This window comes from Sprattus sprattus (genome assembly GCF_963457725.1).
Source record: "Sprattus sprattus genome assembly, chromosome: 1".
Classification (NCBI taxonomy): Eukaryota; Metazoa; Chordata; class Actinopteri; order Clupeiformes; family Clupeidae; genus Sprattus; species Sprattus sprattus.
The window spans coordinates 19,206,571-19,223,008 of NC_137920.1; the positions used below are offsets into that span (position 1 = coordinate 19,206,571).

At 41.3% G+C, this 16,438-nt stretch overlaps 2 protein-coding genes across 2 annotated transcripts in view; both read right to left on the reverse strand.

Annotated features, from left to right (window-relative positions):
- Positions 1 to 2,847: 2,847 nt before the first annotated feature.
- The window catches only part of LOC308374279 (complement C3-like), a gene marked incomplete at both ends in the record, with an annotated part of 152,849 nt that continues 139,258 nt past the window's right edge, over positions 2,848 to 16,438 (reverse strand). Inside the window, one exon of the mRNA XM_080850017.1 lies at positions 2,848 to 2,891. Within this exon, the coding sequence (XP_080706143.1) occupies positions 2,848 to 2,891 (44 nt within the window). The remainder of the gene's footprint in view (positions 2,892 to 16,438) is intronic.
- The window catches only part of LOC308374414 (complement C3-like), a 28,219-nt gene continuing 20,788 nt past the window's right edge, over positions 9,008 to 16,438 (reverse strand). Inside the window, exons 21-30 of the mRNA XM_080850191.1 lie at positions 12,601 to 12,661; positions 12,289 to 12,375; positions 11,426 to 11,541; positions 11,170 to 11,229; positions 10,904 to 10,994; positions 10,617 to 10,665; positions 10,311 to 10,401; positions 10,045 to 10,134; positions 9,351 to 9,456; positions 9,008 to 9,241 (exon numbers count right to left, since the gene is read on the reverse strand). Coding sequence (XP_080706317.1) covers positions 9,135 to 9,241; positions 9,351 to 9,456; positions 10,045 to 10,134; positions 10,311 to 10,401; positions 10,617 to 10,665; positions 10,904 to 10,994; positions 11,170 to 11,229; positions 11,426 to 11,541; positions 12,289 to 12,375; positions 12,601 to 12,661 — 858 coding nt within the window. The 3' untranslated portion in view covers positions 9,008 to 9,134. The remainder of the gene's footprint in view (positions 9,242 to 9,350; positions 9,457 to 10,044; positions 10,135 to 10,310; positions 10,402 to 10,616; positions 10,666 to 10,903; positions 10,995 to 11,169; positions 11,230 to 11,425; positions 11,542 to 12,288; positions 12,376 to 12,600; positions 12,662 to 16,438) is intronic.

A 16,438-nucleotide genomic window follows, 5' to 3' on the forward strand; every position in this document is an offset into this window, starting at 1 on the left:
TGAGGGGGAAAACACTACACAGGAGATTGTGGCTCTCTTATAAAAATATATATATATTTATTTACACAGGGCTATAAACCCCAACACAGTGCCCACAAAATAAACAAACAAAAACATTCAGGCCGTACCCCTCGGAACTCAAGTGCGTGGCACCCTGGGCACCTGCTTGGCCGACTAGGCCCAAATGATGGCACCTTCTCAAGGCCCAAAGCCAGGCCCCAAAATAGGCCCAGGCACTTAGCTCGAAGCTAGGTACATTGCTAGCCACTCAAAATAAACACATGAACTAAACACATTGACTAGGCACATTTAACAAGGCACAGAAACTAAACATGAAAACAAGGCACAAAGACAAGGTACGAAAACAGTATCCACACATCTAGATACAAAACCAACTTCACCTAACATCAAGCAAGTGGTTTCTTTGTTCAAACCTTTCACGGCCTCTCATGCCTGTCTCTCTCAGCCCATCTCCCTCACATGAAATTAGGCACCCTTTAAATAGGGCACAGCCACAGTGTCTTGATTAGTGCCATCATTGGCATCAGGTGAGCCAGGAACCCACCATTATGGGGGAGGAGTCCAACAGTCTTAAAGGGCACCATCCCTTTTTGCCACAGTGAGGAGGGGGAGAATTCACCTTCTCACATTTCCCTCCCCTTCTGGAGTCGCGCCACCAGGTGGCGGGACAAGCCGGCCCAACCGTTCTGCTACGCTGTGGGGTGCATCCTCCTTCGGGGCTGTTCCTGGCCGGCCACAGGTGGGCCATCTCCTGCCGACGCTGGTCTTGTGCTCCCCTTTCCCTCCAGTGTCTCAGGTCGGCGTCACATCCCACCGCTGCCACCAAATGTGAAGGACCGGACGGTCACCCCACGTTGTTTTAGGGATGTGGCGACTGGACGGGGTGAAGTTGAGGGGGAAAACACTACACAGGAGATTGTGGCTCTCTTATAAAAATATATATATATTTATTTACACAGGGCTATAAACCCCAACACAGTGCCCACAAAATAAACAAACAAAAACATTCAGGCCGTACCCCTCGGAACTCAAGTGCGTGGCACCCTGGGCACCTGCTTGGCCGACTAGGCCCAAATGATGGCACCTTCTCAAGGCCCAAAGCCAGGCCCCAAAATAGGCCCAGGCACTTAGCTCGAAGCTAGGTACATTGCTAGCCACTCAAAATAAACACATGAACTAAACACATTGACTAGGCACATTTAACAAGGCACAGAAACTAAACATGAAAACAAGGCACAAAGACAAGGTACGAAAACAGTATCCACACATCTAGATACAAAACCAACTTCACCTAACATCAAGCAAGTGGTTTCTTTGTTCAAACCTTTCACGGCCTCTCATGCCTGTCTCTCTCAGCCCATCTCCCTCACATGAAATTAGGCACCCTTTAAATAGGGCACAGCCACAGTGTCTTGATTAGTGCCATCATTGGCATCAGGTGAGCCAGGAACCCACCATTATGGGGGAGGAGTCCAACAGTCTTAAAGGGCACCATCCCTTTTTGCCACAGTGAGGAGGGGGAGAATTCACCTTCTCACAGACTGAATATAGCAGAAGCTTTTATTAACCCAAAGTGACGCACAGACAACCAGCAGCTATCAGGAATCAACCCCCGGGTCAACCTCTTACAAAATGGTGATGCTAATCACTGCACCACCACACACACAATGAACTAGTAATTATTACCATGAACTAATACATATTACAATGAACTAGTTACTATAATGATTAACTATAACCTATTACACTGCAAAAATGCTTTTCTAACCTAGTGTTATTACTCTTATTTTGAGATGAAAAAATCTAGTTGGTCTTGTTTCTAGCTAAATTGAACTTACCTAGTGCTCTTTGGTAAGGTTATTTTTGCCTATTTCAAGCAAATATTACTTATTTTAAGAAATCTTAACACTCTAAGGTCCAAGGCCTTTTAGACTTTTCTAAGTTGTCTGACATGCCTTGATGTTTTTGTACATTTTGCTTAACTAAAAACATTTATGCACAAATGGAATATATGATTCTATTCTAGAAGACCTCAGCAATAATATTAGAAAAGGGTTCAATGTTTCCGTGGTTGTTCTTTTTATGTCTCTAAGACGAAAACTCAAAAAAAAAATATCCCGGACGAGGGATATAGACCTTTTAGTGTTAACAAGCCAAATTTGCTTAACGCACTGGCAGCCAAATTAGCTTGTTTTAAGCAGATTTTGCTTAAAACAAGCAAATTTGGCTGCCAGTGCGTTAAGCAAATTTGGCTTGTTAAGATTTCTTAAAATAAGTAATATTTGCTTGAAATAGGCAAAAATAACCTTACTAAAGAGCACTAGGTAAGTTCAATTTAGCTAGAAACAAGACCAACTAGATTTTTTTCATCTCAATATAAGAGTAATAACACTAGGTTAGAAAAGCATTTTTGCAGTGTACAATAAACTTATCAATATTAGAATGACCTAATAAAAGGTCGAAAGTTCCATCTGTCCATGTTTGTACTGTCCATGGGGTTGCAGAGGAAAGTAAATTTGCTAAAATGTTGCTTTTTCACATTGCCATGCATTTGTCAAATACTCAATGAATGAAATAAGACACATTCACAATACTCATTCAAAGTGTCAGTTTATTTATTTAATTGGGGAACTCAAAACAAAATGGCATCCAGCCATTGTATTCAGCCATTGTCATTTTTGTCAGTTTGAAATCAGTAGAAGGTACCTGAAAGGTCAAATGTCAGCCCAAGTAGTTATAAACACATAATAAACAGTGCTTTGGGCTAAGTCAGCTATGTAGACCAAAGCAAAAGAAAAAAACTACAAAAAAACTGTGAAAATTGGCTTATACTTTATAACACATCCAAATTTTGACTTTAAAGACAAGGTCTGTGAGGCCTGTATATGCGTCCTTATACTCTGGTGACTGGCCTTCCACCTCAGTTGGCCAGTACTCCAACCAGGTCTGATGGCCCATCAGGTATCTAAAGCTGTAAAGTCACACCCAAACACACACACACAAACACACAAACTGTCAATGTTAAATGCGAAACAATGTGTGTTTGTTTTCCTGTACACCCAAAATGCAAGTCTGTTTTTATGGGTGACCGGATGTGAAAAACATGGGTTTATTACATTAGGCTGTAGGGCTGCTTTGCAATGTTTCGAAACATCTGTGTCTCAAAAGCTTGTCACAGGGACGCCAGGGGCGGAGATCCCATTTCATTGTAGGCGGGGGACAATACATGGTAACATTTCAGAGAGTAATTTTTTTTTTTTTTGGGGGGGGGGGGGGGGGGGGGACATGAAAAAATATCTTTCACAAGAGCTAGCATAAACTGCTAAATACCGAATTCTCTCATTACATTTACAAACAGAAGTTCGAAGTGATTTTTGAATTATCTAAACGGCATTAAATGCACTAACACGAAATGTCTACTCACAGACAAATAATGTCCAAAGTTCAAGAGAACTTGATGCTCAAAAATAAATGTCTAAACAGCTCAAGGACGCTTACGATCTAGCAACCTCCTGATCGTTGTACAACCTCTCCACCCCCTGTACCACTGTCACCCTATATTATCAACACCAGCATGAATACAATTGATTTACCTTCAGTTCATTTTAACTCATCTAGAGAAGCACTGAGTTGTAAACCTAAGTTTTTTAACAAGCAATAACCTGCCCCTGACAGGACAGGCAACTTTATGGTAGGTGTCCCCCCCGGCCTATGAGGGACTGAGTAATGCCTGAGTACGACCTATTGGCGCCATCTAGGGCATAGTAATGGAAGTGCATGGAAGGTGGCATTTCCTCACCTGCCCTCAAGCTGCACCACGTCCTCCCTGTGGCCCATAATCAGGTAGGTCTTCCCCTCCTGCAGCGCCACGTTCATCCTGCAGTTAGGATGGGCAATGAACTCACGCGTTTGACCCTCCACATCAAAGTCAGAACCTGGAGGGGAAAGAAGGAGAGAGAGAGAGAGAGAGAGAGAGAGAGAGAGAGAGAGAGAGATAGAGAGAGAGAGAGAGAAATGGAAAATTGTAAGAACACTGCACTGCTTTTTCTCTCTCTCTCTCTGCTGGCGCTGCCCGAAACACATTTCTTGTTCGCCCACCCTCAAGGGTGAAGACCCTCTCTCTTTATTCTCTTGCACCAAAGAGAACAGACAACACTCTCACTTTTGTCTTACATCAAGCAACTGCTGTCAGATCTCTTGTTAGCCAGGTGCGGACCACTCAAGTAGACTAAGTAAGTTAAGTGTGAGCAGCAAACCAAAAGCCTGCTAGCCAACTCTGCAACCTAAGCGAGCAAACAAGCACTACATCGCAAAGACAAAATGCAACGGAACGAGCGCTTGAATCCTCCAACCTAAAGCTACGACTTACTCCATCTAGTGACAACTTCCTCGTCTCTTCTCTCTGCCTCATCGACGTCGGATCCGCCATCACAACCCCTTTCCCAAGGACTGGTAACTCAGATACAACTTGCCATTTAGGTATCTTACCTACTCACTACCTGGCTAGGCATTGGACCGTTCACCTTTGCCATTGTCCAAGTATTTGATTTGTTTTGTTCACCGAATATAACTGTTGATATAAACAGTATATTTCTTGGTTATTTGGTAGTTGGCTTTGCCGTTGCATCCAAGGGTTATCGTTGGGATTGCTCCTCAGAGACATAGGGTCTTGCATGCATCACTAACCATTTCCCTCTTCTAACATGGCATTTGTATCACACATATTACAAATACATTGGTCTCCACATAGCCACACACATGCAAATGGAACACCTGAACTTCGCACTGCAAATAGGATTGTCCTCTGTTCATATCACATTTATGTTCGCGAACGGGCAGACACATGCAGGCGGAACTACAGTGATCGAACAAAGGAACACGCACACACACACATTCTCTCTGGTGCGCAACCGAGAGCACACACCCAAGCACACACATACACATACTCTCTCACACTTACCCTCCTTGAATTCATTTGTTGGTTACATTTAGCTAGATTACCTATTGTTTGTTATTTCTTATAATTGTGTAAAAAAACTACTTTGGTTATATACACTGGTCTTTTTAATGTAACTCAATAATTCATTATGCCAATCTCTTCTATTCAGAACTCCGATGACCTTCAACATGGCTATTGATAAACTTTGGTTGTAGTTATTGAAACAAAAACCATAATTGAATGACAAGATGACAAAAAGAACAGGAAGAAGATCAATTATGCTAAGGCGACTGCATACCCTTTTTGAGGACCTGGGTGACCTTCATGTGGTAGATGTCTGTGTGGAGAGTCAGGTCCATCTTCTCCACTATGACTTTATAAACTGAGGAGGACAACAGAAATGGATACAGGAAGTATGTCAGTCAAACGTCATATGCATCTCATACAAGGACACACACACACACACACACACACACACAACTTGCTCACTTTTCTATATCTATAACACACACGCACACACACACACACCATCTCACCCTCTACAAACACACACACACACATATACACACACACACACACACACACACACGTACAAGCACAAATGAAAGGTGTGTTCACCATAGTCCAAGTCTGGTCCACATGCTTCGTCAGATCTATCATCGTCATACACTTGTCCTGTCTTCTGAATACAGCAGCTTTCTATAAGTTGTCAGAAACAGACACATTAGCTATCTCACACGCAAACACACATACAAACCAGTGGTGGTCTGTCAGGGCCAGCAAGGCCTTCTCTGCTGGCCTAAACATAATCAGAAAATAATTTTAATAAAATACATTTAATTTTAATATTTTCTTTTCATAAATATGTATTCAATTATTCCCCATAGTCCATTTTCTTCATTTCATAGCTTCCAGCGTTGTTTATTTATGTTAGAGCTTTCATCCAATCATATTTCAGCTAACATGTGTTGCCAGGCTCCGAGAAATCTTCCCCGAGGCCTTCAGAATTAACAGTGAGGGCGCCTGAAGTGTTGCCAGGCTCCAAGAAATCTTCCCCGAGGCCTTCAGAATTAACAGTGAAGGCGCCTGTACATATGATTGGTTATCACAACTGGCTGTTTCGGTTCATTTAAATTGAATCAGAATTCGAGTTGGCGACATTGGGGCCAGCTAGCAGGCATCACGTTGAACGTGACACGTACACGTTCTTTGATTGGATACGCACTAGTGCGGCAGACTGAGGCAGTGCCTCAGGAAGTGCTCATTTTAGTTGGCGAATGGTGGTGGTGAATTAGCGAAAACGTAAATTTCAGTTTATTTTCAACCCACAATGGCTGAAGGAGGAGGAGATAACGATCTTGTTACGTCCAGTCCTGTCTATTAGTTAAGTTGGCTTGTTGGTTATAGTTTATGTTCTGTGTTGTGATTGTCTACTCATCTCTCCTCTCGTTTCAGATTACTCACTCCCTGCCTCAGGGGCGGAGTGGCCATCGGGAGCACCGGGAGTTTTCCCGGTCAGCCGGTCGGCCAATAAACTCACAAGAAGCAGCCTGCAAGTTCATGAGGGGCCAGTCGAGTACGTCAAAACATGGTCTCGTGAAATCTCCAAATTCTCAGAGAGTTACATGATAAAGCAGTCCAACCAGTATTTTTAGCACTTTTTGACCCTCTACATCTCACTCATGGTGTGTGTCAAACTCACTCCCATTTATCCAACCTTCTGTTTTTTGTTTAGCCTCCTATAATTATTTTTATTCAGACGCTACATTACTTTCATGACCACAAATATAAATTGGCCAGCGATTTAATTCGTTTTTTTGTTGAATGTAGAATGGTCGGAGCAAAGCCTCATGGGAAATGCGTATCGTTCTGCCTTTATCCAGTGACTGTAGGGAGATAAATGAGCGGCGATCAGGGAGAGAGAGCAGGTGAAGCGGACCTGATGGAGGGACATAAGAGAAAGGAGAAAGGAGGAGCCGAAAAGGCCAGACTGAAAAAGAGGCGGATGCTGGAGGAGAGTGCATCAACATGTACAAGAATTACGGATTTATTCAACCAGCCGTCAACTAGTGATGCGAGTAAGTTGACAGGACACATTGTTGCGAATTAGCACAACATTTATGCTAATACGGGATGCGATTTGTTCCGTATTTCCATAAATGTACAAATACACATGTCTGTCATACACACATCAACACTTAATCAGAATCAGCCCAGCGATGTTGCTGATCAAACAATGCTAGGAGAAGAAGTCACAGCTACAAGTATAGGTGCACACATTGCTCAAAAATGCAGTGTATAGGCTTAACAACATGCAGAATTTCATAAGAGAAATATGATCATGAAATGTAATGATTGCAAGATATGGAGAATGGGTCATTCTATTGAAAAGACATGTTGTCTTAGTATAACATAAGTGTGGGTCCTTCATATGCAACTATTTTTTATACATGATTTATGTAATTGTGTTGCATTTAACCATGTAGTGGGGATAATGTTGATAATAGCTGTTTTTATTTTTTGTCATCTTAAGCAGACATAGAGGAAGATGATCTGTTGGTCAGTGTAAGGAAGATTGAAGCCTCAGGGTCCAGGTCAAGGTCCAGCATCTGTTTATTTGTAGCAAACACATAACAGCTTTAAACCTACACTTTATTGTCAATTTTGTGATTTTCCTTCTGCCATCGAGTGGTCATATTTCCGTTAAGTCCATACATTTTGTTTGTGTAGTAGATATATGGGAGGTGGAGGGGATGGGTTGGGCCAGTTGTGGGCTTGTGGTGGTCCGGTGCAGTGAGAATTGTCCCGGTGGATTTTTGTGTCCCACTCCGCCCCTGCCCTGCCTTGTGTGTGCCCCGCCGTATTGATTGTCTGCTCCTTCACGATTGTTTGCACCTGTTCCTCATCACCTAGTGTATTTAGTCTGTGTGTTTTCCCGTGTCTCGTTGCCAGTTCGTCTTTGTTTCCCCCGTGTTTCAAGAGTTCCAGCGTTTGTTCTATGATAGATTCTGATCTAGTTATTCTGACCCCGGACTGTTTGATCGACTCTGCCTTTGCTCTCTCCCTGTCTGTACCTCTGCCTTCTCTACCCTTGTCTACCTGTGCATCGACCCCGGATTGGATTACCCTCGACTTCCCTCGTTGCCTGATGTTTCTTGGAACTGTGATATTTATATTGGACTGCCTTACCTGTGCTTCGAACCCGGACCGGATTTTCCTCGACTTCTGCCGCTGCCAGACACTGATGGGATTTGTTTGTAGATTCCTGAACTGTACCGTGTATCCATACTGTGCAGTAAAAGCATTTCCTGAGAACCACTGTCTCCGAGTCGAGCATTTGGATTCAATCCACCGCCGTACGTTACAGATCTGGTAGCTAATATAATAGAAACGCCATTTTCAAGACGGACCTTTCAAGAAAAAACTGGATATGGTGAGGATCGGGTCAGTTTAATGTAACTGCTTTGCAGGTGGGACAATGCGATGTTCAGTGGACAAACTTGTTAAAGCTCACATAGGCTACTTTCGGTGGACTTAAAACAACTTTGTAGACTAATCCCTGAAAATGGCCTTTTATTTTTAAGTTGTGACAGTATCCAAGCGATCATATAACTGAGAGTTTACTACTCTTAATTGTTAATACGGGTGTATTGATTTTAAATGCTCCGGAACTATTAATAAAGTCTGTTGTACTCGACTATGTTAAGGTGATGCAATGCTCACTTATACTGCCTTTCTGTATGAATATATGGCTCGAGAGCCATGGCGTCATAATAATGGTATTAAGAGGTGGATTCACTCAGTTTACCTGTCGTGTTGGACATCGCTAAAGGCTTTGTCGTGAAATGAACGGACCGCCACTGATACAAAAACTTACTTCCCTATAATTACTTTCTAACAGCCTGTAAATAGGAGAGTGTGAACAAATGATTAGCCCCCCAGAAAATTATTCAGGAAATTCAGTGCAGTAAAAGTAAGAACTCTCTAGAGTTTTAAGCACACTTTAAAGTTTTTGAGGAAAACATTTTTTGATTGAGGTGACACCAGAGAAAATATTTTAAAAAACAAGAAGACCGGGAAGTGGATTGGAGTGCACATATCTGCATGCTTCTATGAAGAACACTGTAACTATAGCGTGGCAAAGGGAGGGACTGACATGCAGGTAAACTACCTGCTAACCTGCTAACCTACCTTCAGCGCACTTGCAGAGGTCTTTGTAACAGATCTTCTTCAGCTCTCCACCCTTCTTTATAGGGTGGTAGAACCGCACACAGCGGTTAGCTGAAATTAAACCAAGAAAAATATTTAACATTAATGAGTTGATGTATAATTGCTGCAGGATGAGGTCACTCTTTCTCTCTCCAACCATGTTTTGTGTCTCTTTCCTTACCCATATCAAAATACTCGTGCAAAGTCACTGCAGCAGGTTGAAGCAGACCCACCTCCATCACCTTGTGGATCCTAAAAGCAATTTTGTCTTCTCTGGTATGAGAGACCTGACAGAGATAGAGAGTGAGAGAGAGACATAGAGGGTGGCAGGGATTGAGCAGGAGGCAGTGAGAAATAGAGAGGCAATGAGAGCGAGAGTGGTAGAGACAAAGAGAGAGAGACAAAGTGAGGAAGAGAGGAAAACACAAAAGGGAATATGATGGAGAGGAGGGCTTTGTTTGTTGATCCAGAATGAGAAAATGTAATAGGGGTTGGGGAAAATGAAGTAGAAAATACAAATTTTTAAAAAATCAGATAAGGTAAGACAAGGAGAAGTTGAGAGAGAAAAACAACAGCCTTTACCAGGGCTTTGAATGAATCTGATCTTAGGTTCACAAATGATTATTGATATATGAGCTCAAAAGACAATTATATGACCCCATGTTGATTGGCTGGGATTCTTTATGGCTTGGTCAAAGCTGCAATTGTTGTTCCTATTTACAGAGCCAGAGCTCTGTAAACACCCCAGTTTGGTTTTGTGCTGATACCTCTTCGCAGCCTAATATTGTATGGTATTATAATAGCCGATTGTACCTTTTAGAAACAGACAGACAGACAGACAGACAGACATACAGACAGATCTCTTCATGGTGCACCTGATCCAGATAGATAATGAGGGATCCTCTGTCTGACAGCATCTTGTCCGTCTCAAATTTCTGGATGTACCTCTCTGCTCCCGTGGACAACTACAAGCAAGAGAGAAGCCAAAGATCAATGAGTACCTCCATTATTAGAACTTTTTTTCAACCTCTTTAACCCATCTAAAAATGACCAAATGTTCGCCCCATCACTGCTCTGTCTAACCTTTAATTAAACAACAACAACACCAACAGCAACTACACTATATTGTTAGGCCACTCACTCTCTTGAGGTCAGTTTCATCCACAATGAAGCCAGTCAGCAGTCCAATGTCCAGGATGGACATGGTAGCATCACGTTCTTTTGACAGGTACCTGAGGATAATGATGAACACACTTCAGGTCCAGATTGCCATACACTTTTCATGTCTGTTCACCTCTGAGGTTAAGGTTCAAGTTAGCAAACTATTGTGTCATTTTGGCTATTGTGTACCTGTCAACTGTTTAAGCTGGCATAGGATCATTCATAAAATCAGAGATTTGTGAGTAAAGCAAAGCCCATATGTCTCAGAGAGATACTATGAACTTACCACAATTCAATGGTGAGCAGGTATGTTTCAGTGGCTTCCTTGTATGTTACTGTGGAATGAATAAGAGGAATCTGATTGGTTATGAACTGGCATTCTGTTACATCACTTTGGAATGAATAAGAGGAATCTGATTGGTTATGAACTGGCATTCTATTACATCACTTTGGAATGAATAGGAGGAATCTGATTGGTTATTAACTGGCATTCTGTTATATAACTTTGGAATGAATAAGAGGAATCTGATTGGTTATGGACTGGCATTCTGCTCCTTCAGCCACTAATTGTACCTCTGTCTTGTTTCTCCAGCTTCACCTCTAAATCAAACATCTTGCATTCTGTGGATATTTCACTGGGCATGGTATAGTACAGAGTCATTACCTGGACAGAGATAAAAAAGATACCACCCAGTTTCAAAACACTCAACATGTATATTCAGATTGATTTTTTGGGAAAATTTTCCATTTTTGACATGAGGTCTGTTTAGTTAAATTGTAGTTTTGTATACTAAAAGGTCAACATGAAATTATTTCATCTATGTCTACGTGAGCTTTACCGAAAGAGTTGCCTCCCCAGTCCCAGTGGCATGCAAAGTCAGGTTTTGGTTCATGTCCATCTGCAAGTCAGCAAATATTATAATATATTATATTATATTGAACATAAAAATGACATATGAAAGCATTCAATCCTTTGATATAACATTATGTTTCAGAACAAACAAGACATTAGAAAGACGAGTGCTGGCATTTGCAAATGAAAATATATACATTTCATTTTTCAACAAACAAACAAAAAACAAACATTGTTCATACCTTGTCTGATCGGGTTAGGAAGGCATTGCTTCTAGTGAAAGCCCACTTAATAGGCCTGGTGCGCCCGGAGACCATGATGTCAATTTCCAGGGTCTGGTCCTGCTGCTTGACCTGCGCTATTTATGCAGGTGCAAGATGATGCAATCTCACAACATAATCCTTACAATACTGACACAGCAACACGACAGAAGTGAAATTCTAAATACCATTAATTTATGTTGGGAGGCAATCCATTGTGACGTAGATGAGCAGCTTGGGTGAAGCGAGCGAAAAAAGTTGGGGGATGTTTAATCCTATTAAAATGAGGAGCAAATTTCGCCAGCAGCGGTTTCATTTACTTAAAAGAAATGGTTGGGTTGCCTTGCAAGGGTTTTTTGTTGTTCCTGGTATGTTAGATATTTAATCCTGGGCCTACAGAATGACAGTTTTGATATAAAGACAAGTGACTAGATAGCCTACTAGCTGGCTAGCCTGATAACTAGTGCTATTTTCAGAGCTATAAGCAGACTACCGTGCTCAAAACAGTTATAGTTATTCACATAGAATTAAAAGGAGTAGAACTGATGTAGACAATGACCTAGGAAATTAATGTAAATGTGTTACTGGAGATCTTGATGTGTATAACTCTATATAATTATTATAATTTAATTTAAGTTTATGAACAATCCTTGTGTCATTGGCACTCTAAATGACCCCCATTGGGTAATTCTTTAAGTTCTTTAAGTTCTCAGTTACTTCCTATTCTGGGTTTTACATGGAACATCGTTAGGAATCATCCGAAGGTAAATGAGACAGGTCAACGTGTGCTGTATAAGTGTGACTAAAAAGGATTATGTTTCAGGAAGGAAAGGGTTGGCACCAACCTGAGACAGAGAAGTAAGTACTGGCTGGTGTGCCGGGCACCTGTTTCTTTGGGATGTGGCTCAGAATTTCCTCAATTTGTTGCCCACCTTGTTAACAGAGGTAGGAAAGTGAAAGACATTTAGAGATGTATTGAGAGAAAAATAATTACTAGAGTAGTAGTTTTATGTTATACATACATACTACTACTACTACTACTACTACTGATACTATTGTTTCTACTACTACTGATACTATTTATACTGCTACTACTACTAATAATAAATAATGATGATGATTCAGCTTCCGTGTCAAGAACTTAATATCACACTCACCATGCTCTGCTGGGTTCAGAACGACTTTCTCGACAGGAACCTCCACCCTTACACCTTCAGGCTGTAATCAAAAATAAATCACATTCATCCACCTTTAGTCTCTACATCCATTCACCAATCAATCAATCCATCCACCCACTGATCCATTGATTCATCTTACAATTTACTTATTCGTTTTATTTTTATTTTAAACTCACCATTCTCAGCAGGGGTCTTCATATATCTATCTATCCATCCATTTACCATCATCTATTCAACTATCTATCTATCTATCCTTTCATCCATCCACCGACACACCCATCCATCCATTTAAATAACCATATATCCCTCCATTTATCCATCCACCCATTCACCCTTCTATCAATTCATCCATCTATCTATCTATCTATCTATTTACCATCATCTATTCAACTATCTATCTATCTATCTATCCTTTCATCCATCCACCGACACCATTTAATCTGGCCCGCCAGCTCCTCAGAATGTTGCAAAAAGTTCCATTGATTTGAATGAGCAACGATGAAATTGTATGTGGTTTGCCTAATTTTCCCTCAGGATTAATAAAGTATCCATCTATTTATCTATCAGAGCTTGTCTGCCACGGCCGCTGGTATGTCGAACGCACCACAAATACTGCAAGTCCCACAATGCACTGTCCCCGTGTTGGTAGCATACGTCAATTTAGGGGGCGCTTGCCCCACTGTCCGCCCCTCGACTTACAACCATTTGTTTTATTTCGGCCCTCTGTGTATTTGAGTTTGACAACCCTGATCTACAGTATCTACCGTAAATCCTCAAATTGTGGCCGGGGCTTGTATTTACTTAGGCTGCACAGCGCACCGGCCTTTATTTGGGGCAGGCTTATATTAGGGGCAGGCCTTTATTTCTTACTTATCTTCTGTTATATAATTGTATTATTTAAATAATGGGCATAATTGCAGTAAGCTAATATAATTCATTGCATATGCGTTCAACACTGCCTGCACATCGCGTAGCGCTTTATGTGCGGTGTTAACGTAAAAATAAACATCGGAGTTATGGTCTCCATTGTCAGTCACGGAGGAAAAGATTTCCAAAGCCTTTAATCATTTTTCTAGACACTCTATTATGCTTATCGCGGACTGAAAAGAAATTATTCAACAAGCCCACAATATTATATAATATAATATTAAACATGAGGAGAACATGTATTTGTGAAATGCATTCAATTAAATTGTGATGTCTACTTTGAGCCGACGGACTGATGCTGGTAGGCTACAGTAATATAGGCTACTTTATTTTACCCCCGGCTTGTATTCGGGGCCCGGCCTTTATTTGTCCGACCCCGGCTACTATCTGGAGCCCGGCTTCTAATTGAATCCCGGTCTTTATTTGAGGATTTACGGTATCTATCTATCTATCTATCTATCTATCTATCTATCTATCTATCTCTCCATCCATCCACCCATCCACCCACCTAAACAGTTATCTATCTAGCCATCTATCAGTGGTCGAATGTAAAGTACATTTGTACGTACTGTATCTGTACCTTACTTAAGTAAAAATAATAGTGCATACATTTTACTTTTACTCTGTTACATTTTGGAGCTATTATCTATACTTTTACTCCGCTACATTTCTACAATATGTGTTATTACTCGTTACATTTTACACAACACAATTTCACCAGTGGCGGTCGGTGCATTTCACGACTGGGCCTTCAGCGATGTCCTACACGATGTTAAACTGAGTGAATCCACCTCCTAATACTATCATTATGACGCCATGGCTCTCGAACCATTATATTTATACAGAAAGGCAGTATAAGTGAGCATTGCATCACCTTAACATAGTCGAGTACAACAGACTTTATTAATATTTCCGGAGCATTTAAAATCAATACACCCGTATTAACAATACATTGAGAGTAGTAAACTCTCAGTTATATGATCGCTTGGATATTACTGTCACAACTTAAAAATAAAAGGCGATTTTCAGGGATTAGTCTACAAAGTTTTATTAAGTCTACCGAAAGTAGCCTATGAGAGCTTAAACAAGTTTGTCCACTAAACATCGCATTGTCCCACCTGCAAAGCAGTTTCATTAAACTTCCCATCCTCACGATATCCAGTTTTTCTTGAAAGTTCCGTCTTGAAAATGGCGTTGTAATTGTATCAAAAACTGGAATTATCAAGTTGGTGTAAACTAGTTTATTTGAGTTGGTTAATGTAATTATATTTAGTCTTACCAATTGAAACAACTAGCATAATAAGCATTGAAACCGATGTACGTCGTTTTCCGTTTTCGCATTAGCCAGCTAAACTGAGCACTGAAGCACTGCACCGGTCTGCCTCAGTATCCAATCAAAGGACGTTTACGTGTCACGTTCAACGCGAGGAAAGAAATATTCCGGGCCTTCTAGAAGTCCCAGTGTCGCCAACTCGAAATCTGATTGGTTGTCACAACTGTCTGTTTCAGTTCATTCAACTTAAATGAACTGAAACAGCCAGTTGTGAAAACCAATCAGATGTACACGGGCCTTCAATGTGAATTCTGAAGGCCTCAGGGAAGAATTCTGTTCTCGGGGAAGGTTTCTCAGAGCGTGGCAACGCATGATAGCTGAAATATGATTGGATGAAAGCTCTAACATAAATTAACAACGCTGGAAGCTATGAAATGAAGATAATGGACTATGAGGAATAATTGAATACATATTTATGAAAAGAAAATATTAAAATTAAATGTATTTATTACATTTATTTTCTGATGATGTTTAGGCCAGCAGAGAAGGCCTTGAAGGCCCTGACGGACCACCACTGAATTTCACCAAAATGTTGCCTACATAAAAACATGTATGCGAGTGGTAGGCTTTGCCATGTGCCTTAACATTCAACAGACAGCCTGACAAATGGTCTAATCATTGAACATGGATCCAGAGGTACCTCCACTGAGCCCTCTGATATGAGCCACCCTTGGAATGTACTTTACATTCGACTGTAATACATCTACAGTGCACTACCCGTCGCTCAGGGGTGCTTTATCAAATAGAACACTTACGTTCAGGCAGGGGCGGACCGGACGGACGGGCAAACCGGGCAGTTGCCCAGGGCCTCGGCCACCAGGGGGGCCTCGTCGTATTTCCGATTTTTATTTTTTTTTTGCTAATTAAAATAAATCACTTGGCATTGCAAAATAATGACAATTCATAATAAGCATGAAACACGATTATTTTCTTTTCAGTATCAGCTTAAAATGTATCTTAATTCCATCATGGAACAAATTATTCCAGGGCACGTGACTTTTCTGTCACTGACAATGTTTCGTGTGGTGACGTGTGTGGTCGCAAAGTTACGCGTGAAACGTCTTTTAAGTGGCGAGAAAAGAAAGAGGAAAGGGCAGGATGAGAAGTTCAGGGAGAAATTACCTAAGGTAACACACAATTTCCTATCAAGGAATTCGTCAGTGGAAGTGGAAGAAATATCTGATAATGTGTCGAGTTCATCTGATAATGTTTCAAGTGCGGCTAAGCCAAGTTTAGCGATTGCTAACAGCAGCAGCAGACAATGAGCTTAGTGACACCAACGAGCTCTGCCTGCTTTGCTTCTACAAACGGTGAGCCATCATGTACCACAGCTGCCCATATCCGAGACACTGTCACACCCGCACTGACGACGACACGCATGATACTGCCATGGTCATGAACACAGCTCAAGCACAGCTGGCTGATAACGACAGCGGTGATATCAACAATGTGAGTACATCAATGTTGGAGATACAGTGATTAGTGAAGACCCCCATGGCGTGACAAATTAACAGATAGAGAGAGAATTGAAATGGTTAAAACAGTACCTGTACATAT